Source organism: Chelonoidis abingdonii, chromosome 14 (assembly GCF_003597395.2).
Source record: "Chelonoidis abingdonii isolate Lonesome George chromosome 14, CheloAbing_2.0, whole genome shotgun sequence".
Lineage (NCBI taxonomy): Eukaryota > Metazoa > Chordata > Testudines > Testudinidae > Chelonoidis > Chelonoidis abingdonii.
Genome location: NC_133782.1, coordinates 16,049,809 through 16,066,118, shown reverse-complemented (window position 1 = coordinate 16,066,118; position 16,310 = coordinate 16,049,809). Strand labels below are relative to the sequence as shown.

The 16,310-nt window shown below is 37.6% G+C and overlaps 1 protein-coding gene across 10 annotated transcripts in view; it reads right to left on the bottom strand.

Moving 5' to 3' along the window:
- Positions 1-983: 983 nt before the first annotated feature.
- Positions 984-16,310, bottom strand: part of ADNP (activity dependent neuroprotector homeobox) — a 44,254-nt gene continuing 28,927 nt past the window's right edge. For 9 of the 10 annotated variants that reach the window (XM_075072257.1, XM_032804008.2, XM_032804006.2 and 6 more), the window contains 3 exons: positions 9,273-9,385; positions 7,660-7,752; positions 984-5,184 (listed from right to left, as the gene is read on the bottom strand). In XM_075072257.1, coding sequence (XP_074928358.1) covers positions 2,053-5,184; positions 7,660-7,752; positions 9,273-9,385 — 3,338 coding nt within the window. In that variant the 3' untranslated portion in view covers positions 984-2,052. Of the gene's footprint in view, positions 5,185-7,659; positions 7,753-9,272; positions 9,386-9,494; positions 9,657-16,310 lie in introns of those variants that run through there. The other variant, XM_032804009.2, reaches the window with a different exon arrangement.

Genomic DNA, 16,310 nt, shown 5'->3' with positions numbered 1-16,310 from the left:
TTCCTTTAGTGTGAAAAGCTTCCACATAGGTTAAGCTATCTACAGTTTTTCTATTAGTAAAGCAGTGATGACTTTTGTTTCCTATGCACATCTTATCATATCCTAACCAATTTTCATCTATCTATCATTGGTTGTAAATGTCTGCCAATATAGCCTGATCATAGCCTTCTGGCTTAACATAAAATCCTGAAAAGGTACAAGAGATTCAAAACCACAGTATTTTAGGATATATACTTTCAGCAAATCAAGCTTTCATTTGCTCTTATATGCAAAACTCTTGCTCTGATCACGTCTGGATTTTTCTTCAAGGAAAGATTACATGAATGAATTCTGAGGACAAGAGGCAAATCTTTGTTACGTTCTTGCCCCACTACTGGAAGACTGGTTTGACCCTCTCCAATCAAAATGACTAACATTAACTACTAAACTGTATATGGGATTTATTCTGTTTCTGAAAAACTAAAGAACAGCTGCATTTTTCCAAGAGTGTTCCATCTGCCAGGAAAATCTGTGTTTTAAGTAGTCAGTACTTCCCCGCTACCCACCCTTTCAAAAAAATATAAAAAAAATGATACCTGATACCTCAGAAAAAGGCTTGAAACATTCTAGGTCGAAAGATTCTTCCAGTATGCTTGAACTTTAACTTAATTGATTACTAAGAACAAGGAATGAAAAATCATGACTATAGCGGTGCCTTTAGAGCTTATGGAACTAGTGAAGCAATGCAAGTCTGTTTATATGCTACTGATCCTAGTAACAAGTAAAGGAGGAAGATGAAAGCTATTAACTTACTGGTTAAGTTGATCTTACATAGAAAATGTTTTAAATTTTCCCATAAGCAATCAGTAGATCTGAAACGACAGCATCACACAAACTTGCCATAGCAAATCCCCAGAGTTTCTTTCTACAAAGGTCAATGTAATGAAGCACAATTTAACAAACAGCGATATGCCACTAGTAATAAAGCAAATGTTTACATTAAGCACAATACAGCAATTTATTTAGATGCTTAAATGAAGAATACAAAGGGAAATAAAGATCACAAAATTATACATACTACAACAGTGTGTCATATATTAGATGGTATAAATGAATACAACACCTTGTTGGTGTTAACTAAAGATAAAACTAAATATCCAAAATGCAGCATTTTTATTTCTGTATGCTGCTTCAACACAATACACTTTTATACAGATCTAAAAGGTGTCAAAATTAGTAGCTGCAAACTTGTTTCTTGCATGTGATTTTTTCTTTTTTAGCTTAAAACATTTCAGAAAATGGCTCTGAAATACGTTTGTCATCAGTTGTAATGTCAAGGATATTCAGAACAAGAAAATTCTATAATACAATAGAGTCCAGATATAATTTTTTATGTTGCTGGCCTCAGTTTTGAGATTGTACAAGGTTATGTGCAAAAACTAAGTTTGTCAAAATTCATACTATAGCAGTTTCAAGCTTTTGCTAGGTAAACTAGATACAGCATTTATTACACAGCAGGGCAACACTAAAAAAGAGAAACAAATCTATGATGGGTACACAAGAACAATTTCATAAGCTTCACTTGAATAGGTCTAAAAGACTGTACAAATATACATTTCAACTATTCAGAATGATACATGAAAAAAATCAATTTCCCCATAGTCTACTATACACATTGAACTGGTAGCTCATGTTGGCCCTATACTACCATGTGAAAAAGGGTAATGTTTAAAAAGACATACAACTGAACATATCCAAGAGTGAAATAAATGTTGAAAATGCAGATAAAGAAAACCTCTGCTTTTCTTCGTGTGCATTCTGGAGCCACCAGCTTATCTGTTTTCACATTAAGTTACTGTGCTCATCACAGCAGGTATTCTCAAGCAAATTTAGCCAACAGCATACTTAGGAATAACCACTGGAATAATAGTGGCCACATCAACCAATAGCCAGATGACCTAGCACTCAAAAGGCAGTACCAGTTAGAATTAAGCTTAGCAGTCATATTGAAATGAAAGTATTTAGACAGTTGTAGATTGAAGCATATTTACTCATGCTTCTGAACTGAGCAGCTTATGCTTGCTGGCTACTCAACTCTACACCAGTTAAGCTGCTATGCATTGATTCTGCTACACCATCAGTCACATTGTCAAACTGATCTCCATCTTCGCTGTCAATTGTGCTATTCTGCCATTCCATCTGTTGATTTGACAAACTCTCCTCAATTTCTGATGCATTTTTCCATTGTGACTGGTCCTTAGACCAAAATTCTTCTACTTTTCCATAGGAACTATTCTTCCATTTTGATTGCTCTTCATCACTTTCAGAAGCAACCCCTTTTATTTCTGCAGTTGGTTTACTACTACCAGCATCTTCGCTCTGAGATGATTCATCTGTCCAAACTTCTGGTTTCACCTCTGATGTATTGTCTTCAAAGTCAGAAACTTGCTGAGAGCCAGGTCCACTTTCAGACTGCGAAGCTCCATCTTTCCATTCAGCAGCATCATCTTGATCACCTTCACTATCTGAGGCATCACCTACTAGTTTAATTGGTTCCTTGACAGAATGAATCTCTTCATATTTTGAGCCTTCCTCCTGTTTTTGGTCTGATTTCTCTGGAGACTGTAAGGGATTTTCATCAGTAGTCTCCTTGGATATGCTGTCTTCTGGATTCTCTATTGTGCTATCAATAGAGGTTTTACGACCAACATCTGAAATTGGTTGACCAAATGGACTATTGCTTTCATTAGATTCCTCTTCTATATTTTCATAACTGTCTGAAGAACTTTCATCATCTTTTTCTAGGTTTATTTTTTTATCAACAGTTTTACTAGCACTGACTCTGGAATTCTTTTCATCATGATTTTCAAACAACCATTCAGCATCAAAATCCATTTCGTGTTTAACTTTGTTTAATTCTTTCATGTTAAAACCAAGCAGCACACCAGGCTTGTACTTTTCACAATCTCTAACACATTTCTTTCTTTTGTTGCTAAAATGTGAAGCAATATCTGATTTCCATAGCCACAAACTGGCAGCCAACTTTTCAATTTCTCTCCTACTGGGATAAGGTTGTTTATTGAAATATTTTGTAAGAAATGTTTTTCTGGCTTCATAAGAATCATCTTCATGACCTTTAGGGTCTAAAGCTAAAACTACAGGTTCTTCAGGTTTCTCTTCAAAGGCAGGTGGCGAGTCATCATCATCTATTTTTCTTTTCTTCATCAGAGAGAATTCCATGTGTTCATAAGTACGTTTCACAGGTGCTACAGCTGGAGACTGATTTAGTCGAGATGGTGCATTAGCTTTGTCTTGGCCATTTTGGGTCTTCCCAACCCCTCTGCAGTGAACAAGGTGTAGCGTTATAGTTGAGGCAGTCATATTACTGGTATACACACCAAGACAATGAATGCATTTATATGTTAGCTTTTTCTCAACTGGATGAACTGTCTGAATAACTTGATGCCTCTCCCTTAAGTGATGTGCGAGTGCATCAGATATGGGTCCTTTTAGGATTGAAAAGCAGAGAGGGCAGAGTGTTTTACCCACATCTTTTTTGTAGGGGACTGCTGCTTGAGGAGAACTTTTCACAGGTATATCTGCCTTCTCCTGGATTTTGGGCTGTGGTTTTGGAGGAACAGGAGGAGTATTCTGAGCATGATAAGCTACAGATTCAGCAGGGGCATCTCTCAGATTGTAGGTGGTTACAAGTAGATGTATATTAGTGTGACTACCCTGCTGTAATGTCAAATCAAAGGTTAAAGTGGAATCAGTTTTAGGTCCCATTTCTTCATCAACATGAACCATTCGCATATGAGCAGCCATCTTTTCAACATCGTTGAAAGTTGAACGACAGTATGGACAAGACAGTCCATGGATTAACATATGATTAAGCAACGTATCAGTGGGTAAATAGCGATTACAGTATAAACATTTGCTAGTGAAATTGTGTATTTTCATTATATAGTTAGCTACTGCAGGCACCTTTTCAGCCTTGTGCTCCTTTTCAAAGTGAACACTGTACACATTTTCAGGAAACAGCTCATTACAGATTGTACAAATTTTCCACTTTTGTGTTGATGAAGTATTGACAGCAGAAGGGCCTGTAGCAGCCACAGGAGGCTTTGAGCCAGACTGACCTAATACTCTTGATGCTGCCTGAGACTGAGATAATGACGTTTGTTTCAACTGGGCTGATGAAAGAGAAGAGGAATTGGCAGACTGAAGAGAGTACCTTGCTGGAGTCTGAGATCTCTGCTCCCCTCCAAGGGTATAAGGCCTTCCATTTCCACTCGGTGAAAACTGTTTCATTGTTTGAGACTGTTGCGGAATAGAGACAGGTGCATTACCACTTAAGTTTAGCCTTCCGCCCGGCTGTCCAACATAACTTGGTGGTACTGATTTGACTCCATAATTGTTCTGTTGTAGGTGAACATTTGACATCATATTCACTCCTGCAGAATTTAATGTAGGCTTTGGTATAGTGAGTCGATTCATCATCTGCTGTGATGGAAGAGATCGGACATTTCCAGGGGAAAGGGGACTCATCCTTTGAGGAAGTCCCATAGGCTTTTTATCCTGTGGTTTTGGAGCTATTAGCATCAAAGGTTTGGATCTTGGAACCACTACATTAGTGTGCCCTATCATTGCTGTAACCTGATATCCTATACGTTCATGGTCTTCAATAACATGCTGTACTAAAGCTTCATATGACTTCGGCATAAAAAGGCATCGTTTGCAGTGAATACTACTCTCCTCCCGGGTACTGGAACTTAAGGGAACTGCACCATTGAGTGACTTTTCACCTGCCTTTGCTACGTAAGGTGCAGCAACATGCTGAAAATGTTCCCTGTAAATGTGCTTTCTAACTATTTCATATAGAGGATCTCGGTAAGTGCACTTCTTACAATAATAAACAGCTTGTTCTACACTGTCAGCCTGCTTAGGTTTAAGGCTATCATGTTTGTTTTTATCTTTAAAAGTGCTGATGCCTCCACTCGGTGTATTGGCATTTGGAGCATGAAATATTTTAATGTGCGTTTCCAAAGTCTTTTTGTCCGCATTGAAAGTACAGTAGGGACAATTAAGAAGAATCCTATTTTCAAAGTCTTCACTATGAACATTCCGGAAGTGACTTTTATAGGCTGAAAAGAACTTCGACGAAAATGGACATGCACTGCAGCAAAAGGGTTTTGTCCGATAGTCCTTAAAACAAAGAACAAAACAAAAACTAGATATAGAACACACTTTTTTTTTTTTTTAAACAAGACATTTTGCACTAAGCATCATGGACAGTGTGGAATTTCAGCTCGTCTCACGGGGACCATTACAATGGGCCAGACCAGCTTCAACTCTGCCATTAATTTGGCATTCACATTTTTTGGCCTGTAAATCAGGTAATTAGAAGTTTAATTACCAGACTGCACATGTAAAATGAAAGGTGCCAATTTAGAGGTCACTTTGAAAGCGCAGCCCAGAGTGTCATGTTTATGGTTAATTCATAAAGATATCACTCTTCCTTAGTAAGGGAATGGAAACAATGCTGCCTGTCAGGTTGCATGAACAGAGTTTACCAACATCTTTTTCCAGAAGATGTGGGCCTGGCTGTTAGAACTGTAATGTACTATTAGTTGGCAAGCTCACTGAATGAGGTGTTCAGGCCAAAAAAGGTCACTTCAAATCAAAGTATTTCACAAAATGATGCTTTTAGATATTCCAATGTGCTTTAATCCAGTCATTAGCCACAGTTAATTTTCGTTTAATACTGTCCTCGAAAGCTTTCTAAATGGGTGCAGTATTTTGAAATAAGTATTTTTAACTGCCACTTCCAATGATACGTCCACACAAACCTAGTGCGTCTCTTTGTATTATAGTATCTTAGTCACTTTTGAGAATGGAGCAGAACTGAGCAGTTTAGCTCCACAGTCCTGTTGCTTCCAGACAGATTAAAGCAACACTAATCAGGGCACAATTAAGACAATGTAACATAGGAGGTGGGGGATGTGCATGCAAACTATGATGCAGAAGTTACTTTGTGAATTTGGCATGAAGCAGAAGGAATACTCTTCTGAAACATAAATCACATCCCAGAGGGCCGTATTTAATTGTGATGTTTAATTTAGATATATAATAATCCTATCACTTGAGAAGTAGAGCTTCAAGCAACCAACTTTTTCTACTGACCAAAGCTAGGTTGTATATATTTCAAAACTCACCATGGATCAGAAAAAAAATAAATAAGGCTTTTGAAAAATTCTGCTCTTTTACGTAATACCACATAGCTCTTTCATAGTGCTTTTCACAGCCCTCTTGCTCTCCGTGAATTGTAGCAGCTTTGAAAGGGTTGCTGATGCTTTGTCAACTGTTATAATTCAAACTGAAATTAAAACTACCCATGATTCATGTCCATCTTCGAAGTCAGCCCAGCATTTCAAAATAATTTAAAATTAAATATAAAACATGACAAATTGAGATAACTATGAACAACCTGCATGGCTATGCAAGTGAAGCTTCAAGGTGCAAGTGGATCTCCTGAAGTTAAGGAATGAATTACTCTCCCCCTCTGTATGAATAGGTGAGCTGTGTGTATTTCTGGCCACATTCTGAAGCCTCAGATATTGGCCATTGCTGGAAACAGGCCACAGAATTAAGAGTTGTCTGCTTTGATGTGACAAATCTTTTTGTTGAATATATTAGAAGCAGGGAGAACATACTGATGCTATGTCAGGGGCACAGCCATAAAGGGACTTTGGTTTTTACAAATACCAGACCAGTGATCCATCAAATATAAGCATCCTGTTTCCAGGGGTGAGCGATATCTGATACTTATACCACCTGATTTCATAAATGGAATGTTCACTTGTCATTGTTTCACTGCTTATTTTAGTATATATTATAGTATATATTATACTAAAAGTGGAGGCTATCATAGAATCAAAGTGAAGGGCTTCTGTTACATTTGTTTAGTTAGTGGAATAAGACAGAAGTCACCATCACAGTTACATCCTTTTCTCCATTTCTCCTAGCTCAGTTCAAACCTTCTTAGCTTTACAGTCAATTCAGAAACATCTAGAAAAGAATAAATATGATTTCCAACATCACTGCCACTCCATTCTGCTGTACGAAACTGAACAGGCTCTGACACAGATGGGTTTATCACCAAGTCTTCAGAGATGTAGCAGACAGCTGAAAGCTATGAAAGTGCAGAAAGCAGCAGTTGGATTTATTCTGCTTAATATTTTTCTGAATTCATCATGAAAACAGATGGTAGAACTGAATTAGGGAAAGGTGAAGCAAATTTTGTAGAAATAGTCTGTACAAATAGTTATACTTTTAACTAGAGGGATGGTGAGTTTGCGCTGAGCTGGAAAATAAGGATGACTTTCTTTTTTTTTAAACGAAGTTTGGCACTTAAGGTGCAATAACAGAATAAAGTTTCTCAACAGTGAAGTTTTTCATTCGAATAACTGGCCCTCAGCATCTGTTTAACCCAATCAAGACTAGGATTATTACTTGTACAACAAAAGCACCCTTCTAATAATCCTTCAAGTAGAAGAAGATTACAAAAACTACCGTTAAATCTGGTAAAATACAACAAGAGAAATTGGTATAATTGTGCAAAACACCATTTGAAAGTTACTGCCTGCAGGATCTGAGGTGATATGTGGAACCATTACTAACCTGATTTTTTGTAAGCGAAGGATCCCACAATCCTACATCTTCCCATGTAGTGTTTTTCAAATAAAAGTCATTAGGTTCAAACTGCTTAAAATCCTGGAAAAGGGTGGATGGGAAGACAGAGACACATCAAAAACTGATTGCTCCCCATTAATTACTCATGAAGATACCCACACAGCCCTCTGTCCACCAAGAACTACCCACAAGTAGTACAAGAGATCATTAACCCAAGGGAAAATTTCCCCTCATGAAAAATCATAAAAAATACATCTTGTACATTTATTTCAACTGAAGTTTCCCTTGACAAAAAAAAAGGTGGGTTCCCAAGGAATTAGCGGTTCCAAATAAGCAATTCTGAAAAGTACAGGCTCAAAGACACTAAATAACCGAGAGCCAAGATTTTCAAAAATAAAATCCTAAAAAGTCAATCCAAGTCTGACTTTCAAGATTTTCAAAAGTGTTCAGCATCTGACAGCTCCCACTGAGATCAATGTTGAGTATTTTTTTAAATCAGATGTGTGTTTAAATATGGACTTCAGCTTCTGTTTTTTTAAATTCTGGCACAGGGATGTAGGTGAAGTTCTTAAAAGCACGTTAAGTTCAATTTTTGAAAGCACCTAAGGTACTCTGAATCCCAAAGTCTGACTGAATGTCAGTGGGACTCAGGCCTAAATCACTTTTGAAATCTGGATTCAAACGCCTTTGGAAATTTTACCCTGAAGCCCATTATTCAACCCATACTTATTCAAAGCAATTGACCCCAAACAAAAAGGGATGAACACTCATTTTATTTGGAAATGATCTGGAACAACAACATGAAGAAGAGGAGCCAGTTTAAAACTAAAATAAAACACAGAAGGCTACTATCTAAAGGGTGCAGAATAGCCAAAGAGCAGATGAGTGGAAAGGTGATTGTACCAGGTATTCACTTCAGGAAAAAAGGTTTCTGATAAGCAATATTTTAAAGTTTGTCAGTAAGATTAATAGCAGAATATGTCTTAGATATAACTTGAGCCGTTATAGAACGCAGTCCTTAAGTCCAGAGTCCGATTGTTCTGCACTGAAATACCTATAAAAATCTCAGTTCATCTCTTGGCCCCTAGGACAGCAGGCTCTAAGGCCTTGTCTAAACTAGGATTTAAAGGTGTTATTTTACTATAACAGCCAGCACCTGCTAACACATTTTAAAAGTCTAGCATAGACAAAGCCTACTGCCTTCAACACATGCCAAACCAGTCAAGTTAAAGCCTAAGCATGTTAGCTAACACTACACCTTTAAATACCAGTTTAGACGAGGCTTAAAGGTGTGTAACTTGTTTCAGTAGCAGCTCCTAGTAACCATTTAAGAATGACTTCTAGATGGCAGTAATTCTCTAACAGAACCCCATACAACTCATTCTAATCTGAAGGTTACAACTCCTGAGGTAAAGTGAAAGGGTAAAATTGAAGGTCCGTAAAGGTCTAACAGAAAGGTATGGAGACACCAAAAACAAAATCTGATGTCATGGAAGCTAATATGTTTTTATGAAATCTCAGTAAGAAATATCACTTCAGCAGAAAATTGAATCAAAGTGCCTCAATTCAAACCAGAAAGCTACATCAGATGTCATACTTACTTCTATATGTTCTTTACAGTATTCCAACCCAATGTCACTAAGTATTTTTTTCACAGTTTTCCGGGCTTTTCTTAAACTGCCAAGGTTGTTGACAGGAAGTTGGAACATAGTTTCTATTGAAAAAGAAAGTAATAAGGGGAAAAGAAGATTAAGTCAAAATATGTTTTGTCTCATGAAACGCTGCACTTTTAATTCTCAGTAATATATTCTTACTTCACCCACATCATGGAACATAAAGAGCTGTCACCATTTCTTAAGAAAAATGAGTACATTTTCGGTCTGGTTTCTTCTTAAAATGAGGTGGGCTGTGAAAACTAGATGTTGTCAAACTTTAAAGTGAACACTCAACAGAAGAGCTGATGCAATGACTACCGAGAAGAAAAAAAGTCTACTCAAGCAGCACCTAGGGACAACTTTAAAAAATGTATTTTCATTTAGATCAAAATGTACCTAGTTTGTCAAAGCTCTTACAAATTCAGTCCACTCTTTTGTGCATACGGATTCTAGATCATCTGGAAATTGATAAATCAGGGCTCCAAGGAATTTTGTTTTTTTGAGAGACTTCTTTTAAAACAACCTATAGCAGTTTTCTTAACTGTATATCTAACAGCAGGGAAGTGAACTGGTTACATGTTCAATGACATTTCGCTCAAGATTTTGGGTAGCCCACACTGTGCTCTTTAAAGTTTATCACATCACCACCACATTGCAATAGCCTGTCAAAGAAAAAAACTCTGTTCTCACAGAAGTTTGGGGTGCAGAATATTTAAGAGTTTTTTTCAGAGTGCTATTTCCAAGAGCATATTGGGTTCAATGCTACTCCATTTTCCATATTTCTGAGTTTGATTTGATTTGAGTGTTGACAAGCAATTAAAGATGCCAGTAAAGACTGCAGTCAGCACACTTGCTTACCATTAAAATGTGCACTGAAGGCTTTACTTAGCCAGAGTCCATTTCATGGTTCTATGTTTCTCTTTCAACAACTGAGGTCACCAAACACCTAGAATAATGTAGTTTGAGGCAACCAAACACCGAGGGAGAGACAGAGAGCCTACACTGACGTTGTCATAGATAAATAAGGGAGAAACTATTTGTAAATTAATTCTAACTCCACTGTTAGTGACTGGGAAAGTTTATGAACTACTTTTCAGTTCACCTGTAAAGGAAAGGCTAAATTTGGTACTTTTGAAGCTACAGAGATTCCTGAATTCCCTAACAACCGGAATTAAGATCTCATCTAACCCACAAAGGCAAAAGTTAGATCCACAGCCCTGGCAGGTTTGTGGATATTGGAATCCTCCCTTTATGTGCTTTTGCTACCACTGTAACAGCAATGGATTGCACAACCATTAAGTCATATCTTGAAGTACAACAATGGGGCATTTGCATTGAAGGATGGTAGTGGTCCAGGTGATAGAAATCTGAGAAATGTCTTTTCTTCAGACATTAGAGATACCTTTTCCAGGCACTAGAGATTAAAGAAAGCACAGACCGCCCCACCCCTCTTTTCTTTACTTTAAGAAAAGATAATTTTTTTCTTAAACCACCAATGAATTATCAGAGGTGAAGAGCTTGTTTCAGTGAACTATAACAGTAATGTTTGTTGTGACTGGAATACTTTAGAGGGCTAGCAGGTTGCACTGTTGGTAGCTATTTTATCTAGATAAGACTTGTGTGATTAAAAAGTGGGAAACAATTCAATAAAATCTTATTTTGTTTGAATGATACAAATTTCTGCTCTTGTAAACTAATAATCCCATCATAGGGCCAAAATCTATCCCAGCTCAACTAAAGAAAGGCAGCATCTTTTTTAACCATGTCATTTGGCTTTTGACAGATCTGCAGATATAGTTTTAACTCTTGCTAATCTTTACTTAAGCGTCATCTCTGGAATTTGAGATGGTTAATAAGTATGGCTAAGTTTTTGTCATGGATATTTTTAGTAAAAGTCAGGGACAGGTCACAAGCAATAATGAAAACTTCACAGAAGCCTATGACCTGACCTTGACATATACTAAAAATACCCGTGACAAAATGGGTAACCTCGGCAGCTGGGGGGTGGGGGGAGGGTGGCCTGGGAGCTCCAGGGTCCCTCTCAGCTGGCAGCTCCAAACTGCAGGGGTCCCCATTGCTTTCCATGGGGGCGGGAAGCAGCAGATCCCCCGCGATGCCCATGGTGGCTAGGAGAAGTGTCAGGAAGCTACAGGGCTCCCCACTGCCACCCGCGGATGCCAGGAGCTGCAGGGATACCCCGCAGCTCCCCACCAGTGCTGGCTGAAGTCAGGGAGATCTTTCAAAGGTATGGATTCTATGACTTCTGTGACTAAATCGTAGCCTTATTAATAAGACATCTACAAAAACACTATTTTGGTATGTGAAAATACATAAAAAATAGGTCCTCTTAATTCTATCATAAGATCAGTACCAATTTCTCTTAAGTTATAACAAGACTGACAATGACAGTTTCCTAAACTACAAATGTGGACTGTGAATACAGAACTACAGTTAGGTATCTGACAACCTCTCCTCCACGCCCCCTCCACCTCCACCTCACACACAACCCTCACCACACACTCCTTCAAAAGTTTGCTTCTTTTGACTATCTACATACTGGCCTTTTCAGAAAAACGTCCTGGTATTTACAGCTGTTAAACCAAATTCCAGACAGCCTCTAGCACAGGGGTCAGCAACCTTTCAGAAGTGGTGTGCCTAATCTTCATTTATTCATTTTAATTTAAGGTTTTCATGCCAGTAATATATTTTAACATTTTTAGAAGGTCTCTTTCTATAAGTCTATAATATAGAACTAAACTATTGTTGCATGTAAAGTAAATAAGATTTTTAAAATGTTTAAGAAGCTTCATTAAAATTAAACTAAACTGCAGAGTCCCCCAGACCGGTGGCCAGGACCAGGCAGTGAGAGTGCCACCGAAGATCAGCTCACGTGCCACCTTTGGCACACGTGCCATAGGTTGCCTACTGCTGCTCTAGCATCTTGCCTACACTTGGACTCCCCCTGTTAACAACACTGTTGGTGGAGCTGAATTTGGCATTAGCAATGGTGGGAAGTTTTTCAGAAAAACCTAGAATAGACGAGATTTCCAAATATGTAAGTGCTACTATAGGTCACCAAAATCAATTTCACAAGCTGCAAACATTACTGGCAGCAAGTGCTGCTAGCCAATAACTGCATCATTCTTAATGAATTCAAAAATGGCTCCCAAGAAAAAGCTCTGTATTGTCACACTATGGAAGTTTCCTATTACTACAATTTACAGATTATGTGGGAACCAGACCCAATTCGCAGAAACCTCTATGGTAAAATTTTCAAAAGTGTTTAACTCATAGGAAGTGGAAACATTTTCATTCAAAAACTAATATAAATAACCTACTAAATTAAAAGGTAAAAAAGAAAAGGTGTTCGCCTGAATATTTCTACTGTGTTTAAAATGTTTCAGGGATGACAGAGTTAACTCATTTGTAAACAGTATTAGCAACAATGGAATGACAAGGACAGAATGCAAACTTAATACTGATGGTCTATTTTATAACCACAAACAAGGAAATTCAAAGATATTTCAATAGACTTTTATATTTAATTTCCTCTGAGTAACGTTTAAAGAAAACACTAGTAACAGTACTAGCACAAACATCGTGACTTGTTTGATGTAGATACTATGTAAATTCAAGTGTAACAACTGAATGCTATACAAGTTAAGATTATTGATGTAGTTTTACAAGATTTAAATTTGAATGAGACTAAAGTACTAAAACAATTTCACTGAAGTACTTATGTTGCCCTTATATAACACTTTAATTTTAAGCTCTCAAAACACTTTACAAACATTTAGTGACAGCACTCTGAAGTATATCTATTTTACAACTGAGGAAACCAGAGACCCAGAGGTTAAGTGACATACCAATGGTTTCAACAATTTAGTTACCAAGTTGGGAATGGAAGACGGGTGCACTAACTAACCTATAATAACTAGGCACTATTGCCTCCCATTAAAATCAAAACTTTTCCCATTATAATTACCCAGTTAGATTATCCTAGTCCATTACTCACAGAAGATGGAGACCGAAATAACTGCATTGCTACTGGCATCTTTGATTAGAAGCCAAGGACAGAGTGGACCATGAACTACTCTGTTTCCTAGTCCTTCCACAAGAGTGCTGAGACACTCTGCGGTGGAAGGGGGGGCGCATGAGAGTAAGAGCCCAGAAGAGAATCTTAAACTATTGCCTGTTCTGAACAGAGGATTTCAGTTGCCCACTGTTGTGAATCCAGCATCTTTCACGAGAACACATTTACTTGTAATTTAAAGAAACAATTTTTTTTTTCAGTGGAGTATATATCTGTCACTAAGAGGGATTCTGACCATTCAAAAATTAATTGCTCAAATAACTTAAGTCAGCCTCGGTGAATTCTATTCACCCTTTTGCATTTTTTTTTAATCATGGTAAAGGCAAAGAACGTAATTTTGTGCCTCAGTTGGTAAATTTTCATTACTATTTTACAAGACCGATTCAAAGTAACTAGTTATTGAACAGAAGTCTGCATTCAAACCCTTGATTCATTAATTACTTTTTCAAGTAAATTCCAAGTTGGTCCACAAGGCCCTTTCCTCTTTCAGGTCCCTCCTTAAGACCCACTTCTACAAAGACACACACAAGAAATACGTTAACCATAACATTCAGCTATTTAAAACATAAGAGCATCTTGCACCATTATGCCGTGCATTAGGCTTTGCTGAATAACCACATCATGTTTTGATATTCTCCCATCTCTTCTTCCCCCTCCCTGGCGCAACATACAGGCTGCCCCCTTTTTGTAGCAAAATGTCCCAGTTTTTAAACTCTTCTGGACAGAGACAGTATCCTCTTATTTGTGAAATGCTTAGCACATTTTTGGGTGCTGTAAGATTATGCAACTTAGGCCAAGATATAAACCCATAAAAAGAATGGTAAGTAATGTTTCATAGTGGAAAGGGATACTGGCCCTCCAGGTAGAGCTCTGTAAATGAAACATGGTAATAGAATACGTATTTGAGAACTCATGCAATATATTTAATATTAAAGTAGCACTACATGTAGTTACTTCCACAGGTGAAACAGAGGGAAAATGATAACTAAAAGTCCTAGGTGTTTAAGATATGTAATGTGACAACAACTATATTTTTTATATTATCACAAGCAAAATTCCTAATATAGCTCAGCTTTGAGCTAGTTATATTAACAAGTATTTTCCATGAGCTATTCAAATTTTACATTTGTAATTTATACCAACAGGTCCAAGAAATAAAGTGACACTCATTTTGGTAAGAACTGTGAAGGGTGAGAATTAGCAAAGTTCTACTGTAATTGTTTTCAAAGCAGACTAAGATTGATGGCAATTTTTCCAAGTGGAAAAAAAAAGCTGTTAGCCAAGAATTTCAACTAAATCAGTGGTTTTCAATCTTTTTTTCATTTGTGGACCCCTAACACATTTCAAATAGAGGTGCGGACCCCTTTGGAAAACCACTTAACTAGACTAAGTAGTTGGTTGACTAAAGCTAATGGTTAGTAGGGTCATGTCTCATTTCTAATTTCCCCATTACCTACATTTCGCCCCTTATTTTTAGTCTTTGAGTGAATTAAGTGAACCCCAACACTCCTAAAAGAAATGGAAACTCTGATTTGCAATGCATTCCCTTGGCAGAGTTGCTAGGAAACACCTATAGGCAGAGCCTTTTTACAGAACCTGGCTCATAACGGATCTTACATTTGGTAGGACAACTCCCACCTTTTCATGTTCTCTGTATGTGTACATGTATCTCTCCTTACTATATGTTCCATTCCATGCATCTGAGGAAGTGGGCTGTAGCCCATGAAAACTTATGCTCAAATAAATGTGTTAGTCTCTAAGGTGACACAAGTACTCCTGTTCTTTTTAAAGAAATATCATTAGCTGGAATGCAAGGAGGCATTTCATTTTATTTTTCAAAAATTAAATATGGCTAGAGAAATCACCACTAACATTTTTAAGTTCAAATTGGATGGGACAGAGAAGAGAAGCTGTACCTTCAGGACAGGAATGCACTAAAAAACATGGGTTCTACAAAGTCCAAAGTACCTTTCCCTCTCATACTCTGCCAAAGACGTCAGAAAGCATGATTTTCAATACTAATATTCTGCAATTAAAAAAAAACGAAGACCAGACTTACAATACTATTTCACACAAGAGTGAGAACAGGTTATTGTTCTTATAATGCACGTATATTTCCAAAGCAAAGCAATGTTATCCTTTGCTTAAACTGAAGAAATTGTTCTCTTGCTGTACCCAGAGTTCTCATTAACTGCACATGTTAAGGCAAAAAAATGATGAAAAAGCAGTCTGAATTTGATCAAGAAATTACACAGGGCTCCAACAGCTTTTTCCCATAAAAATAATCAAATGGAAATAAAGCAATGCGGCTCTTGGCAGAGTCACTAGATATAGTGCACATATCTACTTTCCAGCACCTTCTTCATACAGTTAAGATGTCTGCACAGTCTTCATCATACATATCAAAGAATAAATGAAGTAGCATATAGTAGGACATAGATAGGATCTGACTGACCAAAATCGACTCTGAATTTTGAATCCAGACAGACGAAATCTTAGTAGTAACTTTACCCATGATTCAAGATCAATGAGTATCTAAGGGTATGTCTACACTACGGGATTATTCCGATTTTACATAAACCAGTTTTGTAAAACAGACTGTATAAAGTCGAGTGCACGCGGCCACACTAAGCACATTAATTCGGTGGTATGCGTCCATGTACCGAGGCTAGCGTCGATTTCTGGAGTGTTGCACTGTGGGTAGCTATCCCGTAGTTCCTGCAGTCTCCCCCGCTCATCAGAATTCTGGGTTGAGATCCCAATGCATGATGGTGCAAAAACAGTGTCGCAGGTGATTCTGGGTAAATGTCGTCATTCAATCCTTCCTCTGTGAAAGCAACGGCAGACAATCATTTTGCACCCTTTTCCCCCTGGATTGCCCTGGCAGATGC